Source organism: Phasianus colchicus, chromosome 4 (assembly GCF_987193195.1).
Source record: "Phasianus colchicus chromosome 4, bPhaCol1.hap1.1, whole genome shotgun sequence".
NCBI lineage: Eukaryota > Metazoa > Chordata > Aves > Galliformes > Phasianidae > Phasianus > Phasianus colchicus.
In genome coordinates, this window is record NC_143439.1 from 61898369 (window position 1) to 61921022 (window position 22654).

The 22654-nt window shown below is 38.8% G+C and overlaps 1 protein-coding gene across 6 annotated transcripts in view; it reads right to left on the reverse strand.

Annotated features, from left to right (window-relative positions):
* Positions 1–10221: 10221 nt before the first annotated feature.
* AFAP1 (actin filament associated protein 1) overlaps positions 10222–22654 on the reverse strand; it is a 108749-nt gene continuing 96316 nt past the window's right edge. For 3 of the 6 annotated variants that reach the window (XM_031588339.2, XM_090139705.1, XM_090139706.1), the window contains 5 exons: positions 20830–20994; positions 20134–20324; positions 19293–19454; positions 17307–17513; positions 10222–13625 (listed from right to left, as the gene is read on the reverse strand). In XM_031588339.2, the coding sequence (XP_031444199.1) occupies positions 17352–17513; positions 19293–19454; positions 20134–20324; positions 20830–20994 (680 nt within the window). In that variant the 3' untranslated portion in view covers positions 10222–13625; positions 17307–17351. The remainder of the gene's footprint in view (positions 13626–17306; positions 17514–19292; positions 19455–20133; positions 20325–20829; positions 20995–22654) is intronic. The other 3 variants (XM_031588341.2, XM_031588342.2, XM_090139707.1) reach the window with 2 other exon arrangements.

Sequence of the window (22654 nt, forward strand, 5' to 3'; positions counted from 1 at the left end):
CAAATACATTCTTAATTGCATTCTCTTGCCTCTCTCTTCGTTTAGGTGAAATTTCTTTTTAGGAAAGACATTTAGTAGTCCTTCTGAAAAGTATATTCTTTCCCTAATGCAAGTAATTCAGTTCAGAATTATTCCTGGCAGTACTTGGAAAGTATTACATAAACGTGAGCTTTATTAGCCAGACTTGATTTCTGAGTTTCTGTAGAATTTGCATTTTTATGCCAGTTTGTTGCAATGCAGTTGGCATGAAGCCGTGTTAGGCAGCAATAATATGTGCAGACTGTATTCTTTGGTTGCCTATATTTTTAATGGTATGATGAATATATTGATCATCAGTAAGTTCAGGCATTCGAAATAACTTTCTTAGCATATCGTATATTTCTATGTTATTTGTTCATAGTTTTGTCCACTTGTTCATTTCTTACTGAAACTTTGATCTTGTAGATCAAAAGGCAAAATTGTCTTGTTCTCTTTAAATATATACATATGTATTCATTCCCACCATTTGCTTATTAAGTTAAAACACTTCAGGAAGTGTTTTCACCACTAAGGTGGTGAAAGAGTTGCTCGTACAGAAGAACAGCAGACTTGTATCCACATGGCTTCTGATACAGGCACCTTGTTATGGATTGCAAACAGGCAGAGCTACATAGGAGAAGTGTAACATCCCAAACATCACTCGTGCACATAGGCAACTCACAAGTGATTAAAGGAGCACTTTAAATGCCCTGTTCACATGTACCAGGTTCACAGAAGGACAGCCAAATGATAACAGTTACAGACTGTTATCAGTAACATAGGAAAATGCCCAATTTACTGTCTCTGTTTGCTAATAAATGCAATCCTCTCTTTATTTGTTGTTTAACTTTTTAGTTGCTGAACTTTTTGGAGAGATGACCTGCATGATTTAATGCTTGGAACTTATCGATAAGTACTTGGTGACACTATATAGAAAAATTTATCTGAATTTCCATTCTCTTTATTTTTTTTCTTCCCTGCATGTGGGCTCTCTGCATTCCTTTCTCCCTGTCTCTTTTTCACTTTTAACTGTTTAGTACTTTCACATTTAATTTTGACTCACATATTCTCAAAATCTTTCGGGGACCCTTTTGCCTTTCAAGCCCTTCTTCCAGCTCTTTGGCCCAGAGAGCAGATGCTTCTTCTGAGATCAGGATTGGTTTTGTCTTCCTTGAAGGAACAATGAACCTGTAACCAGCATTTTTTTTCTCTCATTTGTGTACATAGACCTTACTGTCTGCCTTTAGTGGAAGAAATATATCTAACTGACAGACAGCTGTAGCCATAATCTCCCAAATACCTCCTCCTGCCTTATTTCAGGTTATGAGGATGAGATACGATGTTTGCATCAGTCTTCTAAATCTGGAAAATAGGTGAAATAAAGAGGATCTGTTGCTATGTGGGGTCAGTTTTTTGGGGGAACCGTTTGTTGAGATAGTGAGACAGGTCTGAAAGCAACCTTTCCTAAAGGCAGAGGCAAATGGTTTTCTCTCAAGCCCAATAAATTGCAAATTTAAAAGTCACTGGATAGGTTTGGCAGATTCTTCCTGTTGGAGAAGCTTGGAGATGATTGAGATAGCATAACTGTAAAGCTCAGAGGTCCTTTTGTAGAATAGAACCTAGGTTAGAGGGGGAAGGTATACAATAAAGGTGCAGGAGGCAGAAGAGCACAAGTTTATACAAGGTAGAGAAATGTAAGGAGAAAGGCAGAGTTATCAGAGTTATGAGTTTGTATGGTTCTGCCTTGAGTGTTTGATTTTATATTTTCCTTAAGCTATTTGTAACAGCGTGCATTTTCAGTATGTGTACGGAGGCTTTAAACCATAGGTCTAAATTGCTGCAGCACCAGGGACGTGACAATGTTAAGTTATCAGCACTACCAATTTAGAGAGATCAGACACACAGCAACATCACATATGAAGTGCACGGAAAAGAATTTGCTTCCCACCAACCAGAAGGCATCTATATGTGCTTCAGAGGCAGCTCCAGTGCAGCTTTACCTCTGAGATGAATGCAGGCCAGTTGCTAATGGTGCTCCTCCTTAGCATGGCACTGAGCTGGGAGGCAAGGGAAAAGAGTTATTTTATGGATTAATGATGTGTATTGGACTTACTTATAATTCTTAAATATGATCTGCTAGAATCCCTCCATGACCTATGATTTTGTAAAATTTAGAGAGGATGAATGGAGCTGGTGAGTAGGCAGAGCACTCCTGAGGGTAAATGCCAGACACTGGAGTTTACTGAACATGTAGATAGAAATTTTAGTTTTAGATACAGAGAGTTCTTACATTTCCTATACACACCAGACATTTGAGTACAGCTCCTTCCTTATTTGTCACTGGCATGTTAAGATTTATTTCTTCATGGGTGCATGGCATGAGATGCATTTGCTGCAGGGCAGGAGGCATTGGAGTGAAAACCTAATCATATGGAGGAAAGAATTCTCCCCTCTTCATCTCAGTCTCGTCTGAGTTATTTTTCTCTGACTGTGGTTCTGCCAGCCAGCTGGCCTGATGTCAGAAGGGGATTTACTCATTTTTATCTTCCTTGGTGTGAATGGGGGGGTGGGGGGGAATAAATAAATGAATAAATAAATTTGCAAAGGAATAGCAGCTCAGAAGAGCTGCTGAATTTGATCAGCTTGTGGGGTGCTTCCACCTTTTGTGCTTTGTTTACCACTTATTTTCACAATTCTGTTCGCTTACTTTGATTTACCGTAGGTGTGTTTCTTTGCAAGAGCAAAAAGTCATTCTAAAAAATGTCACACCAGAAAATCACAAATGGGGTTTTAGAAGACATCAGCTGTATTGCTCTTCCTCATCCAAATTAAAGTATCCTGGGATCATGAAGCACTGGCAGAGGCTGCCCAGAGAGGTGATGAGTGCCCCCAGGGATGGGGCATCTAAGGTCAGACTGGATGGGGCTCTAGGCATCTGATCAACCTGTAGGTGTCCCTGTTCATTGCAGAGCAGTTGGACTAGATGACACTTTGGGGTCCCTTCCAACTCAATTCAATGATTGTATGATCATAACTCTGCACTCATACTCATGAATCTGAGCTAGGGATAGAAATTCATCCAGGATTAGGTATTGGAGAAAGAGTTAAGAAAGAAGGAGAATTGGAATGGGAGAATTTTCCATTTTAAGAGTAAGGGATGAACGCTGTCATATTTACACTGCATCATCTCTGGCTGTTCCAACATGTGGGTTCAAAATCTTTCCTTCCCGACTTGGGCAAATCAACCTTATATATTTTATTGACGTTATCCATAGGAATAAAGTGGGGAACAAAGGCTGATTTAACCAAACTCAGCATCTTCAAGGTATGGCTCTTGGCAAAGATACAAAAGCCAATAAAATTAAACCTAAACTTGGCACACTACTTGTGAACTTTTGCAAAAAGTGATCCTCATTTTGTTGTTCATGTGGAGTATCATTTGTTTGGTACTGTGGCCATTTATGGCCATGCAGATTCACAGACTTAGGTAAACTGTGTTCCAGAAGAAAGGCATTGATTCATGGTGAATCTAAAATGTAGCTGCAGTTGTTATCTCTGCATCCATATGCACACAGCTGATTTCACCTGGAATTCTTATTCTGATGGTTCGCATAAGTGTATTTGGTATGCCCACAAACTAATTACAGCTACATTTTGTAACTACTCGCACCTGCTTTTTCAGAGTATGATCAACAAATGGGACATGGTATAGTAGGCAATAGTGGTGGTAGATGGATGGTTGGACTAGATGATCTTACAGATCTTTTCCAACCTTAATGTTGGAAAATCATAGAATCATAGGATTCTAAATGCTTAACACTGTGTTTCAGAACAGATTTTGGGTAAAGAGACCCTTGCAATCCATGCAAACACTCTTAGTGGTAATCAGTATGCTGTAGTCCTCTCCTTCTGCCTTTGCACATTTTAGTATTTGTGAAATCCATACATGCCTTTTCCTATTTTTGTTTCGGGAGACCATGACTAGGTTTCTTTGTATGTGGTATCAGGACTCAAGGGAAGAATGAGATTAATCCATAACTGGTGCATTGTCATAAACGGGGAAAAGTGTTATTTGTATATTATTGTAAATATGTAACATTTAATGGCAGTTTTGTAGTGACGTGCTGTTTTTGAGAAGAAAAAAAATCAAATATATGTTTGAATATGCTAAATGTAACACTTAACTGTGATTCTATTGCACAATTAATAGCTTAATCAAAAGTCTTGTGCAATATGTAGTGCACACACATAACCAAGTATCTGTTAGTGGTCCACAACCAAGGTTTTGGCAACTTTTAATGATAATGATGAACTGTGCAGTACAGTTTATCACAGTCTCTTTCAGCTTCCAAACATGTAGCAGGCAGACTACTGTATACGTACCTGTGTACTCCACTGCATCCAAAGGTATGCATTTGTCCAGAAAACCTGCACTACAGGTTTTTCTTTAATAAAATTTGGTTCTAAACTATTTGTTGCTTTGTTGTTTTTCTTGTGAAGAAGTTTATGGGAAGGGAAATGTTTTCGCCATTCCACAGAGTTTGTGTGTTTGGGTTTGTCAGTCATTATCAGCATTTGCAAAGCAAGGCTCACTCCTTCTGCACATCAGAGCAGGACTTTTTTTTTTTTTGCCTTTTTCTTTAGCTGTGAAATTGAGCTGTGGCATAGCTGGTGTGAGAGTGACACTGTGTGGTGAGAGGAGAATCGTGCAGTTCCAGCTGAAATAAGTGCTGTAGCACTCCACTGAATTGAGGGCTGAATGTTGCTGCGCAGCAGAAGAATGAAAGAATTCAGCAGATTTTAACCTTCATCTCCCTGCAATAAACAGCCATACATAGAACAAAGCTCTGTGTGTTCTGCCCATCCTTTGCCTTTATTTCAGTATTTTGCACTGTCCTTGACTGCTTCACGCACTGCTTGCTCCTTATTTATTCCATTTCTTTAATTCACAACATGGTTTAGTGGGGATGGGTTGATGATTGGACTAGATGTTCTGAGTGCTCTTCTCCATCTTAAACAATTTTATGATACTATTTATTCCATTTCTTTATTACTTGCGGTGTTTTCTTTCCCCCTCTCTCTTCCTGAAGAGCTGTATGAGCAATATGGAAGAAGCTACACCCTCCTTACAAAATACAAAGAGCTGCAAATCCAAACCTGCCCTTCAGATTAGCTGTATGGATCATGCCCCAGCTCTCCAAGTGTTCTCTTGGGACTGATCCTGGACAGAGCTTTCTTTACTAAGCTCATTGGATTTCTAAGGCCAGAATATGCTGTGCTCACCTGAAGTATGGAAATTATTTTCTATTTCAAGATCTTGAAACAGATTTGACTCAGATTTACTGCTGTAATACAGTTTTGGGTTTGCTGATAGGTTTAATTTTCTTAGGCTGAATGCTCCACCTTGGAGGAGCCATGCAGGTTGATTATGGGATCCCACCCCATGGCACAACCTACTAAATGTAGGGCTGGGTTCAGAAATGAACTTGAGGCTTTCCCTACTCATGTAGCTCAGCTTGAAGACATTTTCCTGATTGTCATTTCTGTTTCTCTATTCCTCTATCATGGCTTTCCAACACTTTAAGATACAATTAATTTACCCATAAGGATGCAGCCTGTTGAACCTCAAATGACCGCGTTTTATTTCCCAAATTCAGTGCTCTGATGTAAACAAAAATGAAACCAAAAAATCTCTTATTTTCAACACTGTTCCATTAGCTCTTACAGAGGAAAGCTCCTGAGTTGGAATGCAACAACAGGCAGGGACAAGATGCTCCTGTAAATCAGACACCTCCTGAAACCTGCCAGCATTTAAACTGAAGAACTACCTTATTTCAGGAACCAATTTTCATATATAATCACTTCATTTCTATTTTCTAAGCTGTCCTCCTCAAAGCCATATTAATTGCTATGTTATTTTGAAGTCTAACTGGTTTCAACATCATCATAAATTATGTGTCTGTAATGAAACTTCTGAGTCATAAACACCAGCCAATATTTTTTCCCGTTTTCCATTAAGAGACTGATTTCTTATCCATTTTTTTCTTTTGGCAATTTATCTTGAAAGATACTTCGCATTCATATGAATCTAGCTGCTGTGGTGAAGATGTTGCTGTTCTCTGACCCTCTTTGTTTTCAAAAGCTGAAGCAAAATGGCACTCACTATGTTTTCAACATGATAAACAGATTCTCTCTCATCATTGTACCATCTTACCACAAGCTGATCTCAAAAAAAAAAAAAAGCAGCAGCAGTACATGTGACAAAAAAAACTCGTTAAAAAAGTAGTAATTCCAATCAATAACACAGTGACAGCAATTATCAGTCTATTGCAAAACTCATAATGAAACCAGCAATGGAGCTTTTCAGTTATGTTCAACTTGGGACTTTGTAGCTATATTTCTATAGAGTGAAACAACGTCTAATAGGAAAATTATTTTCTTGCCATCAGTATAGAACATTGAAGAAGAATGTCCTTGATGTAATTTAATTATTTCAATTATCCAATAGATTCTGAAGTAGTGACATTACATTGTCTGAATCCTAAGACAGTAGCATTAAAAAAAGAAAATCAAATTTTATAGGAAAGAATGCTTCTGTAACTAATGGTCAGAAAAAATTACATAGTCTTCTATGAGAGAAACCAGCTTCATTTATCAAGAGGCATATAGCAGGGGAAGAGGAGGAAGCACACATAAGTGATACTTAGCCAGTAAGTATGTGCTTCCAGCATCCATTCACTGTGGGGCTGGACCTCCCTGCTGCAGAACTGGTAGCTTTGTCATCAATAACCTTAAATCATTTCTCTCCACTATGAATTTTCTTTATTGTTATGGGTCTGCACAAGCTTTAGCATCTACAACATTGTGGCAGTGAGTTCTACATCTGAATTAAGCTGAGTGAAAGTACCTCAGAGCAGGTACTTGTTTTGAACCCGCTTCATTAATTTTGGTACTCTCTGAGCTTGTACTATTAGTGAGAGGGACTGTTTCATTCCCTAGTCACGTTCTCTTTCTGCTGCAGATTTTTATAACATTTTAACATATGCCTTCCCCTCCAGACTCCTTTCTTCACAATGAGAAGCCATTATCTTTCATCTCCTTTGGATTTCATTTTAATATCACTATTTTTTCCCTGCATGGAGTGGTTTCTATGGTTTTGATTTTCTTTCTTTCTCTTGTGCCATCACCAGTATGAGTTTATTTAGGACATGCAGTGCCCAGCTAGGGCATGGGTAATGTTTTATGGGTCCTAAAGCAGATGATGGAGGTGCTGCAGATGGTAGGCAAGTTCTTCATTTCTGGTGAAGTTTCTGCAAATCCTTGTATCATAGAATCATAGAATGACCTGGGTTGAAAAGGACCTCAAAGATCACCTAGTTTCAACCTCCCAGCTGTGTGCAGGGTCACCAACCTCTAAACCAGGCTGCCCAGGGGCACATCTCCATTGTAGTTGGAGTTTAGTTTAATTATCCTGATAAAGTTAGTAACAGCAAACTTTTCTTCTCACTTCTATTTTTTTTCTCCAGTTATTTCTTAATATTCAGATATGCACAAGTCCCAGAATGCCCCAGCCCATTGGGGCCCTAATGCTCAGAGCCACCAGGAAAAAAGAATTTATACACTTTTCTCCCCTAACAACCAGATACTTATTATATCAGACTTTCTCCTTTTCTCTAGAAGCTCTTTAAGCTTCTGTAATGATGGACCTTGTCAAAGGTGGATTGAAAAATCCAAGCAGATCTTATTTTCCTGGATGCCTTTTAACAGCTTCTTAGCACTTAATGACATCCCAGAAAAAAGCTATGTTGACTCTACACCCAGTTTCTCAGTTTGCCTATTAATTCTTCACTTTATTATGCTGTCACTTAGCTCAATACTGTTGTAAAAGTCTCTGTTTCCTGATTTTTCTCCTCCCTATTAGAAAAATAGCATCACCTTTACTACCGTACTTCCTCTAAAAAGGAGCCCTTCTTTATAATGCTCTGTGCTGAAACACTGTAATGAGATGTCTGATGGTGTTCAAATCTCAGAAAACAATTTAAAAAAATGAACAGAGAGGAGAAAACAGGGAAGGAAAAATAAAGAATCTAACACTAAAGCACCGCACTGCTTATAATTTGAATGCCTCAGTGGAGTAAGCTGGGTATTGGTGAGGTCTTACAAATCACTCAATGTCTTTGGTCTGCAAATGGGTAGACCAAAAATTAAACGTAGTTTTTTAAAAAACCTACAACATTCTTTTATAAGGCAATTTCAGGTCATGAGCTTAAGTAATGTAAGATACTTATTTTTTAAGTTTTGTTTAGATGTTATTATACTGTAATAAGAGGTTGGCTTCTTCTACCAGGTTAACTAGTGACAGAATGAGAAGTAATGGCCTTAAGTTGCACCAAAGGAAGTTCAGGTTGGATATTAGGAAGAACTTCATTTAGTAATGAGAACACTGCCCAGGGAATTGGTGCAGTCACCATCTCTGCTGGTGCTTAGGCAATCTGTAGATGTGGTACTGTAGGACACGGTTAGTGGGCATAGTGGGGACTGGTTGCAGTTGGACTTGATAATCTTAGTGGGCTCTTCCAACCATGATGATTCTATATTACATATGACAACTATTGTACTATATTATATATATACACTTACAAAACATATAAGCTGTATAATCAACAAGTATATAGATGTATAATCAACAACTATATAGAGAAGTTAGGCTGGTCTTTAGAGAGTGTACAGCTGGAAAGGCTACCACATTGGAAAGGGATAATTGGAAATAAATGGAAAAGCTTACCCGCATCCTGGCCTCACAGGAAAAGACTCCAAGAGGAGTGATCTCCAGAGAATGATCCTTCCTCAGTGGCAGTCAGCCCTTAAATGGGGTCTAGGAGAGGTGGAGCCAGGCTCCACTCCTTCCATTCACACAGCTGAATTGTCTAATTGTATTCACCTGTGCTCCCACCACTGACCAACTTGCCTCAGGTGATCAATCAGAGGTTCAGGCCATGATTCAATAGTTCCCATACATACATACAACTTATTCACTATATATCTTCCCTACAAACATTTTTACTTTATCCAGAGAAATGTTAGCAACTTCCTTTGCTTTTGAGGTAGAAGGCTTTTTAATTGCAAAAGGTAGCATTATAGGCCTTGATAACAAAAAGCTATGTCTATTTGCAACACAATTATTATTAGTTATAGCACCATGGTATGTTTTACATATACTGGCCATCCTTTCCTCCTTAGGTCTAGGAGGTTGTGAGTATGAAAAGGAAGCTAAATAGGCACTAGTTTATAATGTTACTTCCCTGAGTTTAGTAAGATGAATTGTTTTTCCTACTTATTACTGAATGTCATGTTTAATGTGGTGGGTGTGAGAGCTAAATTTAGGAAAAGTAACAAGGCATAATTATGGCTCATCGCTTTGCAATATAATCTGTCAATCATCTGTAAGGAATTGATGCACTCAAAGTTATTCAGCCTGATTATTAGATTGGTCTGATTCTTTAACTTCTTGGGGGTAATTCTTATTGTTATACAGTTTTATGATACTTATTAATAGGGTTGACATCTAAGCAAAAGATAAAGTAACAGTAGATAAGCAGCATGAGTTTCTGCTACGAGCTCTAAACACACTGAACTTCCATTGCTGGGCTCTCAGAGTATACTCAAGTTGCAGCAGGTGTAGCAATTAGATAGATCAATACAATGGAAAAGGCATTACAACAAAGACGTGATGACAAAAGGACCGGCATGACAGAAAGATGCTATAAAGGAAGGGAAAAAGATTGCTCACCCATATCAGAAGATTCCAGGTTCACAGTAGAAATCTTCACCAAGGAGGAATCTCCAGAAAGAGATCCTTCCCCACTAGCAGTAGCTCTTAAACGAGGTCTAAGAGAGGTGCAGCCAGGCTCCACCCCCTCTAGCTGCACAGCTGAACTGCCTTCACCTGTGCTCTCAGGGCTGACTGGGTGCTTTCCCCAGGTGTTCAATCAGTGGTTCAGGCCATGACTCCACAGTTACCATGTAAGAATGTCATCACAGTTTCATGGGGACAGATGTGATACTAATTCTAGACTATCCATGCATTTTTCAACTGACTGATATGGAATAATCATATTTGGTTCAGGCTGACTATTGTGGGTACATGTTAAGATGCCATGTATGTATTATTAGGACAAATACCAAGAAACAACAATACAAATACATCTTTATGACACATAACTTTATTAATAATGGTCTTGGATCTGTCGCACCTACCAGGTGCCTGTCTTTTTTCACACTCTGCAAGACTTTCTGAAGAATAAACTAGAAAGGCATAAAGTTAGTTGAAGCTACTAAGACACACATTTGTAGGTGGGTCTGTTTTGGACTTTTTTGTTTTTAAACAGAAGTTTCTATGAATGTGTGCCAAAAGACAAAATTAAATACACTGAGAAATACAGTAGAAAGACTATATTTACAGTCAATTATAATGGGCACTGCCAACATATCCAATAACAAAAATAAAACAAAAACTTTTTTCATGTTTCTTTCATGCTTTTTTCACAGAGATTTTTAAATATGATTTTGTTTTTAAAAAATACAATAAGGAAATAATTACATTCTTAATATGAGAACATTATCTTACAACGCACAGCCTGGGCCAATTAGTTTGAAAGTGTCTTAAATGAAAAAAATGATAGTAAATTAAGTACTCTCCATCTGAAAAATCAAATTACCACAATCTCGTTAAAAAAAACCACATTTGATCCCCCAAGATTATGATGTTTTCTTAAAAAAATCATCACCTATTTATTAAAAAAAATTTTTCAAAGCACCTGGTACAGTAACAAGAATTTGAGGAAGCACGAGTATAACATCTTCTCAAAAGACATAGAAATGCAATGGTTTAAAATACAATATTTTTCCATTAAAAAAGTCTTACTGCTCTATTGCAGACTTTGTCTGGTGATCCTGAAATCATAAAAATGTGGAAAATACAAGCACTGTTGCTTTTTATATAAATCACACAACAACAGTACTGTTAAACAAAATGGAGTGTATTTCACAGCACTGGATGTGGTCTATCAAGAGGTTATTTCCAGAGTTGTTTTTCGTTGTTGTTTCATCCTTTCAAAACCTTGGCTATTATATAGAATAGATATGTCACTAAAGGATAATTGCACTGTTACCAATGCACTTATACATTAGAAACATACAATTACAGTATGGGGTTGGGAGAGGGGGGATGGCTTTAAGGACCCTTTGCAGGAGGACAGGTGAAAGGGGATGAAAGATACAACACCAATACTGGGTAAATAAGACCGACTCAAAGGAATTGAATTTGATTACTTTTCATTACTCTGCGTTACTTGATGTGGGACCACTTAATGGCAACTGTTACATCCTTGCAAATGTTGACTAGAAGCCTAATTTGCATCATAAATATGTACAGATAAAATAAATATTTATTGAAATATACAAATAAATAACTTAATTTGAAATAAAAAGCCTAAATGAACTTACTTTTCTTTCAAATTTATTTCTGCTAAAATTTATGGGAACTTGATACTGCTTAGTCCATAGTCATACAGTATGGAATGTACTCTCCACTTATAGAGTTAATAAGTAAGCAGACCTAAACTAATATTAAAAAAAAATATATATCCTGGTTTCACAGAGAACCACACTGATATTTGTTTCCCATTATATTCGCATTCTCGTGGCACCTTATGCAAAGCACAGGCCCAAGAAGCAAAGAGCCTTCTCTAATTTTGAGCCCCATTTCTCCTCTGCTAAGGTCAATTAGATCCCTAACTGCATTTGGGAACAGGATTTAGCCCTTGGATGTGGACTGTTATGGACCTACTTTTCAAAAGCACTCAGCATTCACTGTGGCCTGACTGGAGGGAGCTGCCATGTGTCGAGACTTTCTGACAGCTCAGTGCTGGGGCCCTGGGTTTACTGATCTCTCACAGAAGTTCCTCTGATGCAGCAGGTCAGGAATGAGCCGAAAGCTCAGCTGACCACATCAGCTGTCACAACCTGTGTAGGCTTCAGGACTTACAGTTCTTCCTAAAAGGAAGAGGCCATAAAGAGATTTTCTATCCTTGATAACTACTGCATTGCCAGCTTCTGTGATTTTAATTGCAAGTCCTAACCATCTATCAAGATTCCAGCCCTAACTTCTCCAATTATCTCAAAACATGAATAGTATTTCAATTTTTTAAAATTAGTTTTTTAATCTTCAAAGTTGAGGAGAAAAATCTCGAGAACATGTCTGAAAGCTCACCAGAAGCTTAAAAAAAATACAAAGAGAATAAAAACCCTAATTTGTTATTACATGTTGTTTTTTTCTCTCTGTTTTATGCCAATCTTGAGATTTTGAAAGGCTTCAGCTGGCAATTTAGTGCACGTAATTTCACAGGAGTGACACGGATTGAGACAAAGATGAACACGTCTATAATGTTACAGAGTAAAATGCAAGATACTGTTTCCTAGTAATCCGACTTCTGTCTGAGAAAATCCCCAATTCTTTGTAAAAATGTTTATAAAAAAGCCTTAAAATTATCATCCTTTCAGTCTTGTTTTCCTCAAAAATAACAGCTGAGGTCCGAAAAGGTGAAGAAAATGAAGTACAGCAGTGTTCTATAACTCAAGTTTAACAATACTATTAAAAAAAAAAACCAACATGACTGACCTCAAAAGCTATTCTGAGTTGCCATTATCTGTTGAGGATTAATTTCAATTACATTTCTTTTTCTTTTTCAAAAAGTATAGAAAAGAAGCAATATCTAAAAATACCTGTTTGCCTTCTAACAAAATCAGAAATGAATCACTGCTAGAAAACAAGACTTCTGAAAATGATTGGTGCCTCAGAATAAAGCTAATGTACTAAAATCTATTTTTTTCAATGTGTGGAAGCTTTTTATTTCCCAATGACAAAAATCTATCTTAAAAAGTATCCAAAAACTCTTCACAGCTGAGTTGTGTCATTCCACTGCCATCAAGGCAGTAGCAGTGATGAACTCCCTACTTCCCAGTCCAAGCAGGTCATGCCATTCATGTGAAGCCATTTCTTCAGTTTTCTTTTGCCACATGGACCACTAAGAGCAATGTGACTACTTGCCTCAGCTACCTCTGTGGCATGCAGAGCTCTCCAAAGCATGTTACCTGCAAGAGTACTTAACTGAAATGAGTTCACATCTGTCTTAAATAATGCACCAGTCTTCAGTGCTGTTCAGGCCATTTAATGCAATGTAATTCACATTGCTGGTCTGTACTGTTTCAGCAAAGTAAACTTTCAGTTGCAACTATATGCCTCTTTTTACTTACTATGGTTGGTTTGCTTTTTGGTTTCCATTTGCGTTACCAGTGAAGCTGGAAATAAAGAGTTACAGGTAATAAAAAGGGGCACATGTAGTTACACAGCAATACAGTAGAGGGAATACAGGCAAATTAGCGCCAAGCTACCATTAACTTAACAGAATTATAAAACCTCTTATGTTGTATCGCTTGATACACCGGGTGAGTCCTTTGCAGCCTATGTTGTGGTCCATAATAGGCAAGGCCTTTATGGAAAGTGAGTGGTTTTGCTGTATTTATGTTCCGTTTTTCATCTCCCATTCCTGAAAGGGGGGAAAAGAAATATGGAAAATGTTAGAGAAATCAAGATATTTCACCAACGTCATCAGATCTGCTAAGCCCAAGCCAGCTGAGGTCAGTAACAGTTTTTCCACTCACTCCACTGGATTCAGACATTAGCCCTCAAATTAGTTAGAGAATGCTAAAAAGTATATCCTGATACAGTCAGTTTCCACCTGCCACCCCATTCAACTACACATGGAAACCTTTTCCTAGTGCTTTCTAGTGGTTCCTACGTTACATATGTGAGAGAGAAGCAAGCATTTAATATCTGTTATAGCTGACACACAGTGATTGCTGTTCTCTTCCATTTTTATTTTTATTTTTTATTTTTTAACAAAATTCCTGATAGGCACAGGACAAAAAAATGAGACTTAGGTAGGGTAAAGTAAATCAAATAGTTAACACCACATTTGTTTCCTATATACAGAGTCCAAGTTGATCTACTGCTCATTAAATTTTAGAAATCTGTTTGCTTTTCAATACCTCAGTTTCCCTGCCTCTTAGCTGAGGATAATGAATGTTACCAACCACTGCAAAGCATGCAATCTATAATGCTTTCATTCATGTATTTAAAAGAAAAGTATTACTACTGCAACTTCCTTTCACAGAATCATAGAACCCTTAGAGTTGAAGGGGACCCTTAGAGGTCATCCAGCCCAACTCCCCTGCAACAGGAACATCCACAGCTACATCAGGCTGTCCAGGGCACTATCCAACATCATCTTGAAAGTCTCCAAGGATGGGGCATCTACCGCATCTCTAGGCAACCTATGCCAGTGCCTCACCACTCTCACTATAAAAAAAAAAAAACTTTTTCCTTATATCCAACCTAAATCTCCTCTCCTTAAGCTTGAAGCCATTTCCCTTTGTTCTATCACCACAGACCCTGCTGAAGTGTCTGTCCTCTTCTTTCCTGTAGCTCCCCTTTAGATATTGAAAGGCCACTATCAGGTCACCTCAGAGCCTTCTCTTCTTCAGGATCACAGAATCATAGAATCACAAGGTTGGACACGACCTATAAGATCATCTAGTTTAACTGTCTTCTCATTACCACTGCTACAACAAGCACTAAACCAGATCTCGCAGCTCCTCATCCAGGCGCCTCTTGAACACTGCCAGGGACGGCGACTCCACCCCTGGGCAGCCATTCCAGTGCCTGACCACTCTCTGAGAGAAAAAGTTCTTCCTCATGTCTAGCCTAAACCTCCTCTGGTACAACTTGCAGCCATTTCTCCAGGTCCTGTTCGTTGCCTGGGAGAAGAGGCCAAACCCCTCTTCACCACAACCTCCCTTCAGGAAGCTGTAGAGTGCAATGAGGTCTCCCCTGAACTTCCTCCAGACTAAACAATCCCAGCTCCCTCCTCATAAGATTTGTGCTTCAGACCCCTCACCAGTTTCATTGCCCTTCTCTGGACACGCTCCAGGGCCTCAATGTCTTTCCTGTAGTGAGGGCCCAAAACTGAACACAGTGCTCGAGATGCGGCCTCACCAGTGCTGAGTACAGGGGGATGATCACCTCCCTGCTCCTGCTGGCCACACTATTTTTAATGCAGGCCAGGATGGCGCTGGCCCTCTTGGCCACCTGGGCACACTGTCGACTCATGTTCAGTCGAGCATCAACCAACACCCCCAGGTCCCTTTCCTCTTCACAATCATCTAGCCACTCGTCCCCAAGTCTATAGCACTCCATGGGGTTGCTGTGGCCAAAGTGCAGGACCCAGCACTTGGCCTTGTTGAACCTCATCCCAGGTTGAACAGCCCCAGCACTCTCACCCTGTCCTCATAGGACAGCTGTTCCATCTCTTGGAGCATTTTTGTAGCCTTCCTCTGGACGTGCTTGAACATGTCCGTGTCTCTCCTGTACTGAGGGCTCCACATCTGGATGTAGTACTCCAGGTGAGGCCTCACCAGCACAGAGCAGAGGGGCAGGATCACCTCCCCAGTCCTGCTGGACACACTTCTTTTGATGCAGCCCAGTATACAGTTGGCTTTCTGGGCTGCGAGGGCACACTGCTGAGCCATCTACAGCTTTCCATCTGCTGTTACCTCCAGGTCTTTTTCAGCAGGACTATACTCAATCCTTTCATCCCCCGGCCTTTATTACTGCTGGATGTTGCCTCAACCTAGGTGCAAGACCTTGCATTTACACTTCATGAACCTCATGAGATTCACCTGGTCCCACTCAAGTCTGTCTAGGTCTCTCTAGACCACACCCCACAGCTTGGTATCATCAGCAAACTTGCCGAGGATGCACTTGACCTCACTTCTTCTGCTACGTAAGTGAAAAATCACAGTAAGATTGCTATAGTTAAACATCCCATTAAATCAAACTTGAGGCTATTGATTTGGCTGATAGCTACAGTACTTCCTAACAATACAATGGAGCAGAGGAGATAAAGAAAGCTGGGCTCAGCCTAGTACATCTATGATGTACCAACTCCCTAAATCACATCCATACAGAGATAGGAAATAATGAAGCTCTAAAGGAGTTGGCGTCTCACTGAAGTAATCTCTGTGGAGCCATCCCACAGCTGCTCTCGGCCAGGAACAAGGGTCTACAAATTTCTCTCCCAGCCGTTGACTCTGCAGAGATGCTCTGCAGGCAGCTTGCTAACTTGGCCCTCAAGCTGAATTCCTGAGTTTAACGCTCATTCCACATTATTTAAGAGCTCTAGCTGAGAACTTTTATTTATATATGTAAATATCTGTTTCTGCTGCTGAAAGCGATAAAAGCATTAGTTTGGCTAAACAGCTCCATGACTGTGACACACTATAAAACACCATCAAAAGTCACAGTTGGTGGCTTTAGAAATGCAGGAAAAATAAGATTACTATTTTTTTTAAGCTTGGCTGGCTTTTTTCTATATAAAAGGTAATATTATTAAAATATAATGCATTTTTAATATTCAATTTAACAATTTAAATTATGATAAACCTAAATTTAAAACACAGTATTGATGAACTCTAGACTACTTTTTAAAATGGGTGTTAAATATATATTCTCTATGTCTGTGCTGCCAAAGCTCTAAAGGAAGTCCTTGGCTGAGCAACTGGGAAGAGAATTTTTTTTAAAGAAGTGTTGAAGCCTTGAGAGCAGCAGCTTCTTTTGCAGGTGCAGAAGGTATGTCTGTTGGTTTCCATTGCTCCTGCAGGTTCAAATCAATGAAAGAATGTTTAAGTCAACACCGATAACCTGACTGGGAGCTGGAAAACCAGGAGACTTCATTTTACTACAGTCTCCTTTCTGCAACATAGCTTAACAAAATCACATTTCCTTCTGACTGACCCAAAATATGCCCCAACACGCTAAAAACATGGATGTTACAAGAAAAGTTACAAAAAATAACAATAAAAAATCCAGCAGCAGAGAAGGGTGCAGTGCTCCAGGGCTGCCAAGAGGGTGACTGCAAACAAGAGTGGCTGGTGACAGGCTCAGCATCCTGATGCAAGGGAAAGAGTGAAAAGGGAGGCATTCAGTGCATTCAGTGCAGAGTAGAGTGAAAAAAAAACCAACATTTTGAATGCTTATACAACCATAACGTTGGGAGACTTGCCAGCTGCTGAAGACACAAGTGTTAGCACGGATGTGAAATCCATTTCACTCCCACACATTGCACTGACATGCACGCGCAGAGAGCCAAGTTCTGCTCTGAGATACTCACGTGTGACTCCTTTTGTTTAGCCACATCTATAAGGCCTGGGCTCACTCACAACTGCAAAAGGCCAGAAGAATTGAGAGCCAAATTCCACCCTCGCATATGCACATTTAACGCCCACTGAAAGGCGGGTGTGCTGCAGATGCATACCTGATGGCAGGATTTGGCTGCTGCTCCTGGCGAATGGGCTGAGCACAGCTTGGGTTGCACTGTCTAATTCAGCAAAATTTCACTGTTAATATTTAGTGCATGAGGCTTTCAGGAAAAAGCTGCTAAAGCTGAATTGGATACTTTATTTATCCCAGAGTGGGAAATGCACTTAGTAGCTCAATAGACTTTCAGATTAATCTACTCTCATATTCATGATTCCCCTCCAACAAGACTTGACCAACCTATTGTGCCACCCAAAGCGCAGTGATATCGAACAGCACGGCAGGACTTTTCCTGTGTGGTATAAGCTGAACACAAAAATGAAATACAGCTGTAAAGTATTCTTTACACCAACACTGTTCAGGTTTTTATAGGTTTCTCCAGATCTAAAGATTAAATGTCCCTGATCAGTCTGTAGCACTCATGAAAAAAATCCATGCTGCTTTTTGTCAGGACTGTGCTCTAACTGCTAGACACATTTCCCCAGTAATGCTGTGCTAACATGCAAAGCTAAAATAAAATGTGTAGTTAGAGATGATATCTTTATGAGACAAATTATAGCATAATTGGAATTCAACAATAAGCTCTGGAGTGCATGAATTCTTCTCCAAGTTTCAAATAGAAGCACCAAACTTCAAAGTTAATAAGAATTGAAACCAATCACTCCCTGTTTAATTATTCTTAGCTGAATGTAAATAAATCAGGCCAACTGACAGAAAAGGCTACTGATGCCCATGGCAAAAAGGGAGGAAGTTGTGGAAGGCTGGTGGAAACACACTCACATAAGCTACAGCAGGAGAATTAATTCATTGCAATATTGAGAGCCTGGTGGCTAGAAAAAACACAGGGAGTCAATGAGATGGGTCATAGAACCAAATAATCTGCTTAGCTGATGATTTTTTAGTATCTAGTAATTTAAGTGCCAGACTTATGCTCAGATAATGTAAATGTGTTTTATTAATGAAGACTGTGACTGCTTTTAACAAAAGTTATTTTTAAAAAACAACTACCTTGAATAATGTTTTATTACTTTGAAGAAAAAAAAAAAAAAAGGGATGGCACAGAAACAGCTGTTTATGATTATTGTTTACGATTATTATTACTTATAATTACAATTAGAAGTGAACTACCCAATCAACAAAAGCATGAGCCACTGCTACTACTATCACCCTTAATTATGTGCTGCCCACGTGCTTATGTTCTATTGCAAGTGTAGCCCACAAGAATGGTCATGCAAATCTCACTCAATATAAAGCACAAAAATTAAATTAAAAAATCTGTAACAGTAGAACAGGAGTGCAAACTTCAGCCTGGTACGTGTTGAATTAAATTAAACTGATTTTACTTTAAATGCATTTTAGGATTGCACAATGCATTGTCAATTAATATAATGCAGAATTATTCCGTTCTTGCACAGCTGGCAAAGATCAGCCCTTGTAATGTGTTCCATCAGAACTGTGAGCTCTCAGACACATTTCAGCTATGCAACTTAGTGTAACATTGAATTTTGGCTGGACTATCTACTCTACACACCACTTTCCTTGCAAATTGAAGTTAGAAAGGAACACAGAGAAGAGTGGAATTAAATCTGTCTGATTATCAATTAATCTACAAATATTCCCCCAAATCACTCCTGCCTAGAGGACAGCATTTATAAAGCATAGATGAAGTAATACAAACGATCTTGATATGGCAGTGCCACTTCTGAAAGCTAAATTTCACCCACAGAAAAACAGCCAGTATTTCCCTCTCTATCTCTCTCATCTCTCCATGAGTAAACATATATTTTTTTTTTTAAGTAAGAAAAAGGACAGAGAAAGAAAACTATATATGTCTTCTCACCTTTGCTTTTCGAAGTACATGCCCCCGACATGGAGAACTATTTGATGAGGGAGGTCGCTTCAGAGCTGCTGCACTGTTCACAGGTATTGAGCACTCAGTGTCACTGGTATCACAGCTGGAGATTGGAGAGTTTTCCAAAGTTCGGTGCTTGAAAATTGGAGACTAATAAAGAGTGAAAACCCAACACTGAGTTTCCTTCAAGTAGTCACATAGGCAATATTGCTTAGACTTCGAAATGCAGAAACTACTTTTAAAGAAATTGTATTCATGATGATGATAAATAAATGAAAAAGGAGTTAGAACAAAAATAGAGTGTATGTTCTCTGATGAAAGTTCATTTTCTGTAATAAAACAACAGTGGATAATGGGGAGGGTCTGACACATGCCTCTTTGATCTCTGTGATACAGCTACCCAGCTGCTTCAGCCAGGATACCATACTCCATCACCAATGTGTAGAATGCAGTCATTGCAAAGGGTGACAGTGTGACCAAAACAAGTAGATCTCAGTCACTGCATGATGGTATGGTGCATTTAAATCTCTTCTTGGGAATGAGAAATATCTCAGTTTATGCTCCTACAAACCCTGAGGACAAGGGGAAGGCAGTTTTTATGTGTTATCCTAACACAAATATTAACTGCATATATATATGACTTGAGATTCCCTTCTACTTGCTCCCCATTGCTCTAGAGAGTATGTCATACAGAGATGAAGAACACAGGTAATGAAGATTAAAAAAACAATTCTGTTCTTATTTCATGTGCTTAATAAACCTTTGAAAAACTCTGACTTCCCACTTATTAATGGAGCCATCCTAGACTGTGGTCTTGCAATCTGCGTACCTGTGGGCTTGATGTTCCTGACTTGGGCTCAATAGCCAAGCCCAACGTGATGCCACCAGCCAGGGCTTTCTTAAGGCTCTCTTTCACCTCAGTCAGTTCTAGCTCCAGGTTTACACGCTCAGCCTCCTTTGTCTTACATTCCTCTTCCAGCTTCTTTAACTTGTCTTCAAGAATCACTTGGGTCTTCCTGCCTGTCATCCACAGCAATGTTGTTATTACAACAAGAAGCTTTAACTGACACTTCTACAAAAATTATTTTCTTTTTTTAAAAGAAAAAAAGGAAGGGCTCAAAAAATCACTGACTTCACAAGAATGTTGCATAATTTGCAAAAAAACATTTGTCACGTAAAAAGTTTAGCAATGGGAAGCAAATACATTCTTTCACACTCCTTCCCTAGATTTGAAGTCTAGTTGCAAATCAATGTTTTTGTTATTTTTCCATGTAATGAAAACATAATTAGCTAGCCACAATAAAATTATTCCCATATTATGCTTGCTTTACATATGCATCACTATCATTTCATAGGTGTGTGTATCCATATGTACACACATCTTCATACAAAATTTGTGTATGTATAAAAACCAAATACAGATATTACAGAGTATAATTTAACATCAAGACCAAATTTCAAGTAATGGCATCTCTTCACCACAGAATGCCACAGGCAGGACTGAGCACAAAAAAGCACCTCATACCAGCATTGACTTCGATGGCAGCACGTAGATCTTTTCTTTCTTTTCGGAGCTGGGCCAGCCTATTCCGCAGTGCTTCTTTCCTCTTTAGCAGTTCCTCTTCTTTGCTCTGCAACCTCTTTGCATCAGCCTCCACACGATTCTTACCATATTTGTACTGTTCTGCATCTGTATATATTAGATGGTAACTATTTATTTGATCCAGTTGGACTTTGTCTGCTGCCATTTAAACTTTGGTCACAGGTTAAAATGGTAGACACAAAAAACTTAACCCTCCTCAATGTAACTTTGAGTTAATCAAGCCTTTATAGAATAGATGTGTGTGAGTGTACATATGCTTCCTCAGCTGTTCAGGCAGCTCATTGCCTTAATGACTCGGTTCAACTAACGCAAAAACGGTAAAACGCAAAACTATACCCTGAAACTGAACATCACATGATGCACTTCATGTTTGGAGGACATCCACCTTCCACTGGCTTTTCCTGAAGTTACATGATTCCTGCTGAGCTCTGAAGCACAGCTAAGGAAATACTATAGGACAGACAGTTTAATCTCTAGGTTTTATTAAACTGTTTTTTAAAAATGTCCTGACCTTCTTTGTAGTTCAGAGCAAGGAAAGAAGGCTTCTATTTATCTCAGAAGCCCTGATTTTTAATTTGAAGTGATCAAAGGAAAAACTACATAACTATGTTTGCCCTTTTTGCCTAGCTTCCATTCTATTTCTAGTACCTAAAGCACATGTCTTTTCTCACCTGACTGTAGGGAACAAAATGACATTCTCAGTTTATTTGATACTTACGAGATTTCTTTCTTTCCTTCTTTTCTTCTTCTTCTTCTTTTTTTTTTTTTTAAATTTCCCATAGACATGCTTTCTTTTCCTGGCTCACATATGTGTGTTAATTTATTTCACAGACACATTTATACCTCTGCTCCTGTTGCAACTTAAAGGAAATAGGTCACCCCACAGATCAGCTTGCCTGCATATCTGAAGGCCATCCATTTTACCTAAACTATTCCTGAGGAACAGCTGCCTAACCAGTTTACATTTGCCTTTGGTAGCTGAAATGCCTTTTCTCCAACAATCTACTCTAATGTCAACTGACTTGTGTAGTTGGAAAGACACAATTTTTAAATCCTAAAACCTAACTTTATTTTCTTATATTCCCTTTAAATCCATGACTCCTTAAAAATTTACCATAGTCTCAAAAAGTCACATTCATTCCTTCACTAGCAGAAGCCAAATTTTGGAATCCATATCTTAAAAATTACAACTATAGCTCTTGGTTGTCTTTTCTTCTTTAAGGAAAACTATCTCTGTTAGGATTGTTTTTAATTAGTAAAAATTTGAGGGCTGGATATTTGACAAGTATTCTCATATTTTCATTTCTTCCTATAAAATTTCTTTCCTCCATCTCAGAAAGGATGTACTCATATTACCTACAGGCAATCCACCTGCCCAGTGGAATCCATATTCTGAATTTGCTGTTTATGGTCTGAAATCTCATCTCTCTAAGGAAGCTTTTAAGCTGTACATTTGTTTTCATTATTTTGTTATATCTTTTTCATTAGAGATAAGAGTAATTTTTCTTATGAGCACTATAATGTTCTCATGACTCTCCTAGCTTCTCACTCTCCTCTTCCCACAGGAATACAAAATTACCCTACACTCCAAATGAAGAATTATTACTTATTTTTTTCCTTCTGCTCTCATGGCTTTTTGCAGCCACAGAAATACATTTATCATTCTCCACATTACAACCTTTTATATCATGGCATGGCTGGAGTAATAATGAGTCACTAATGCACACAGTATCTCCTATTCAGTGTC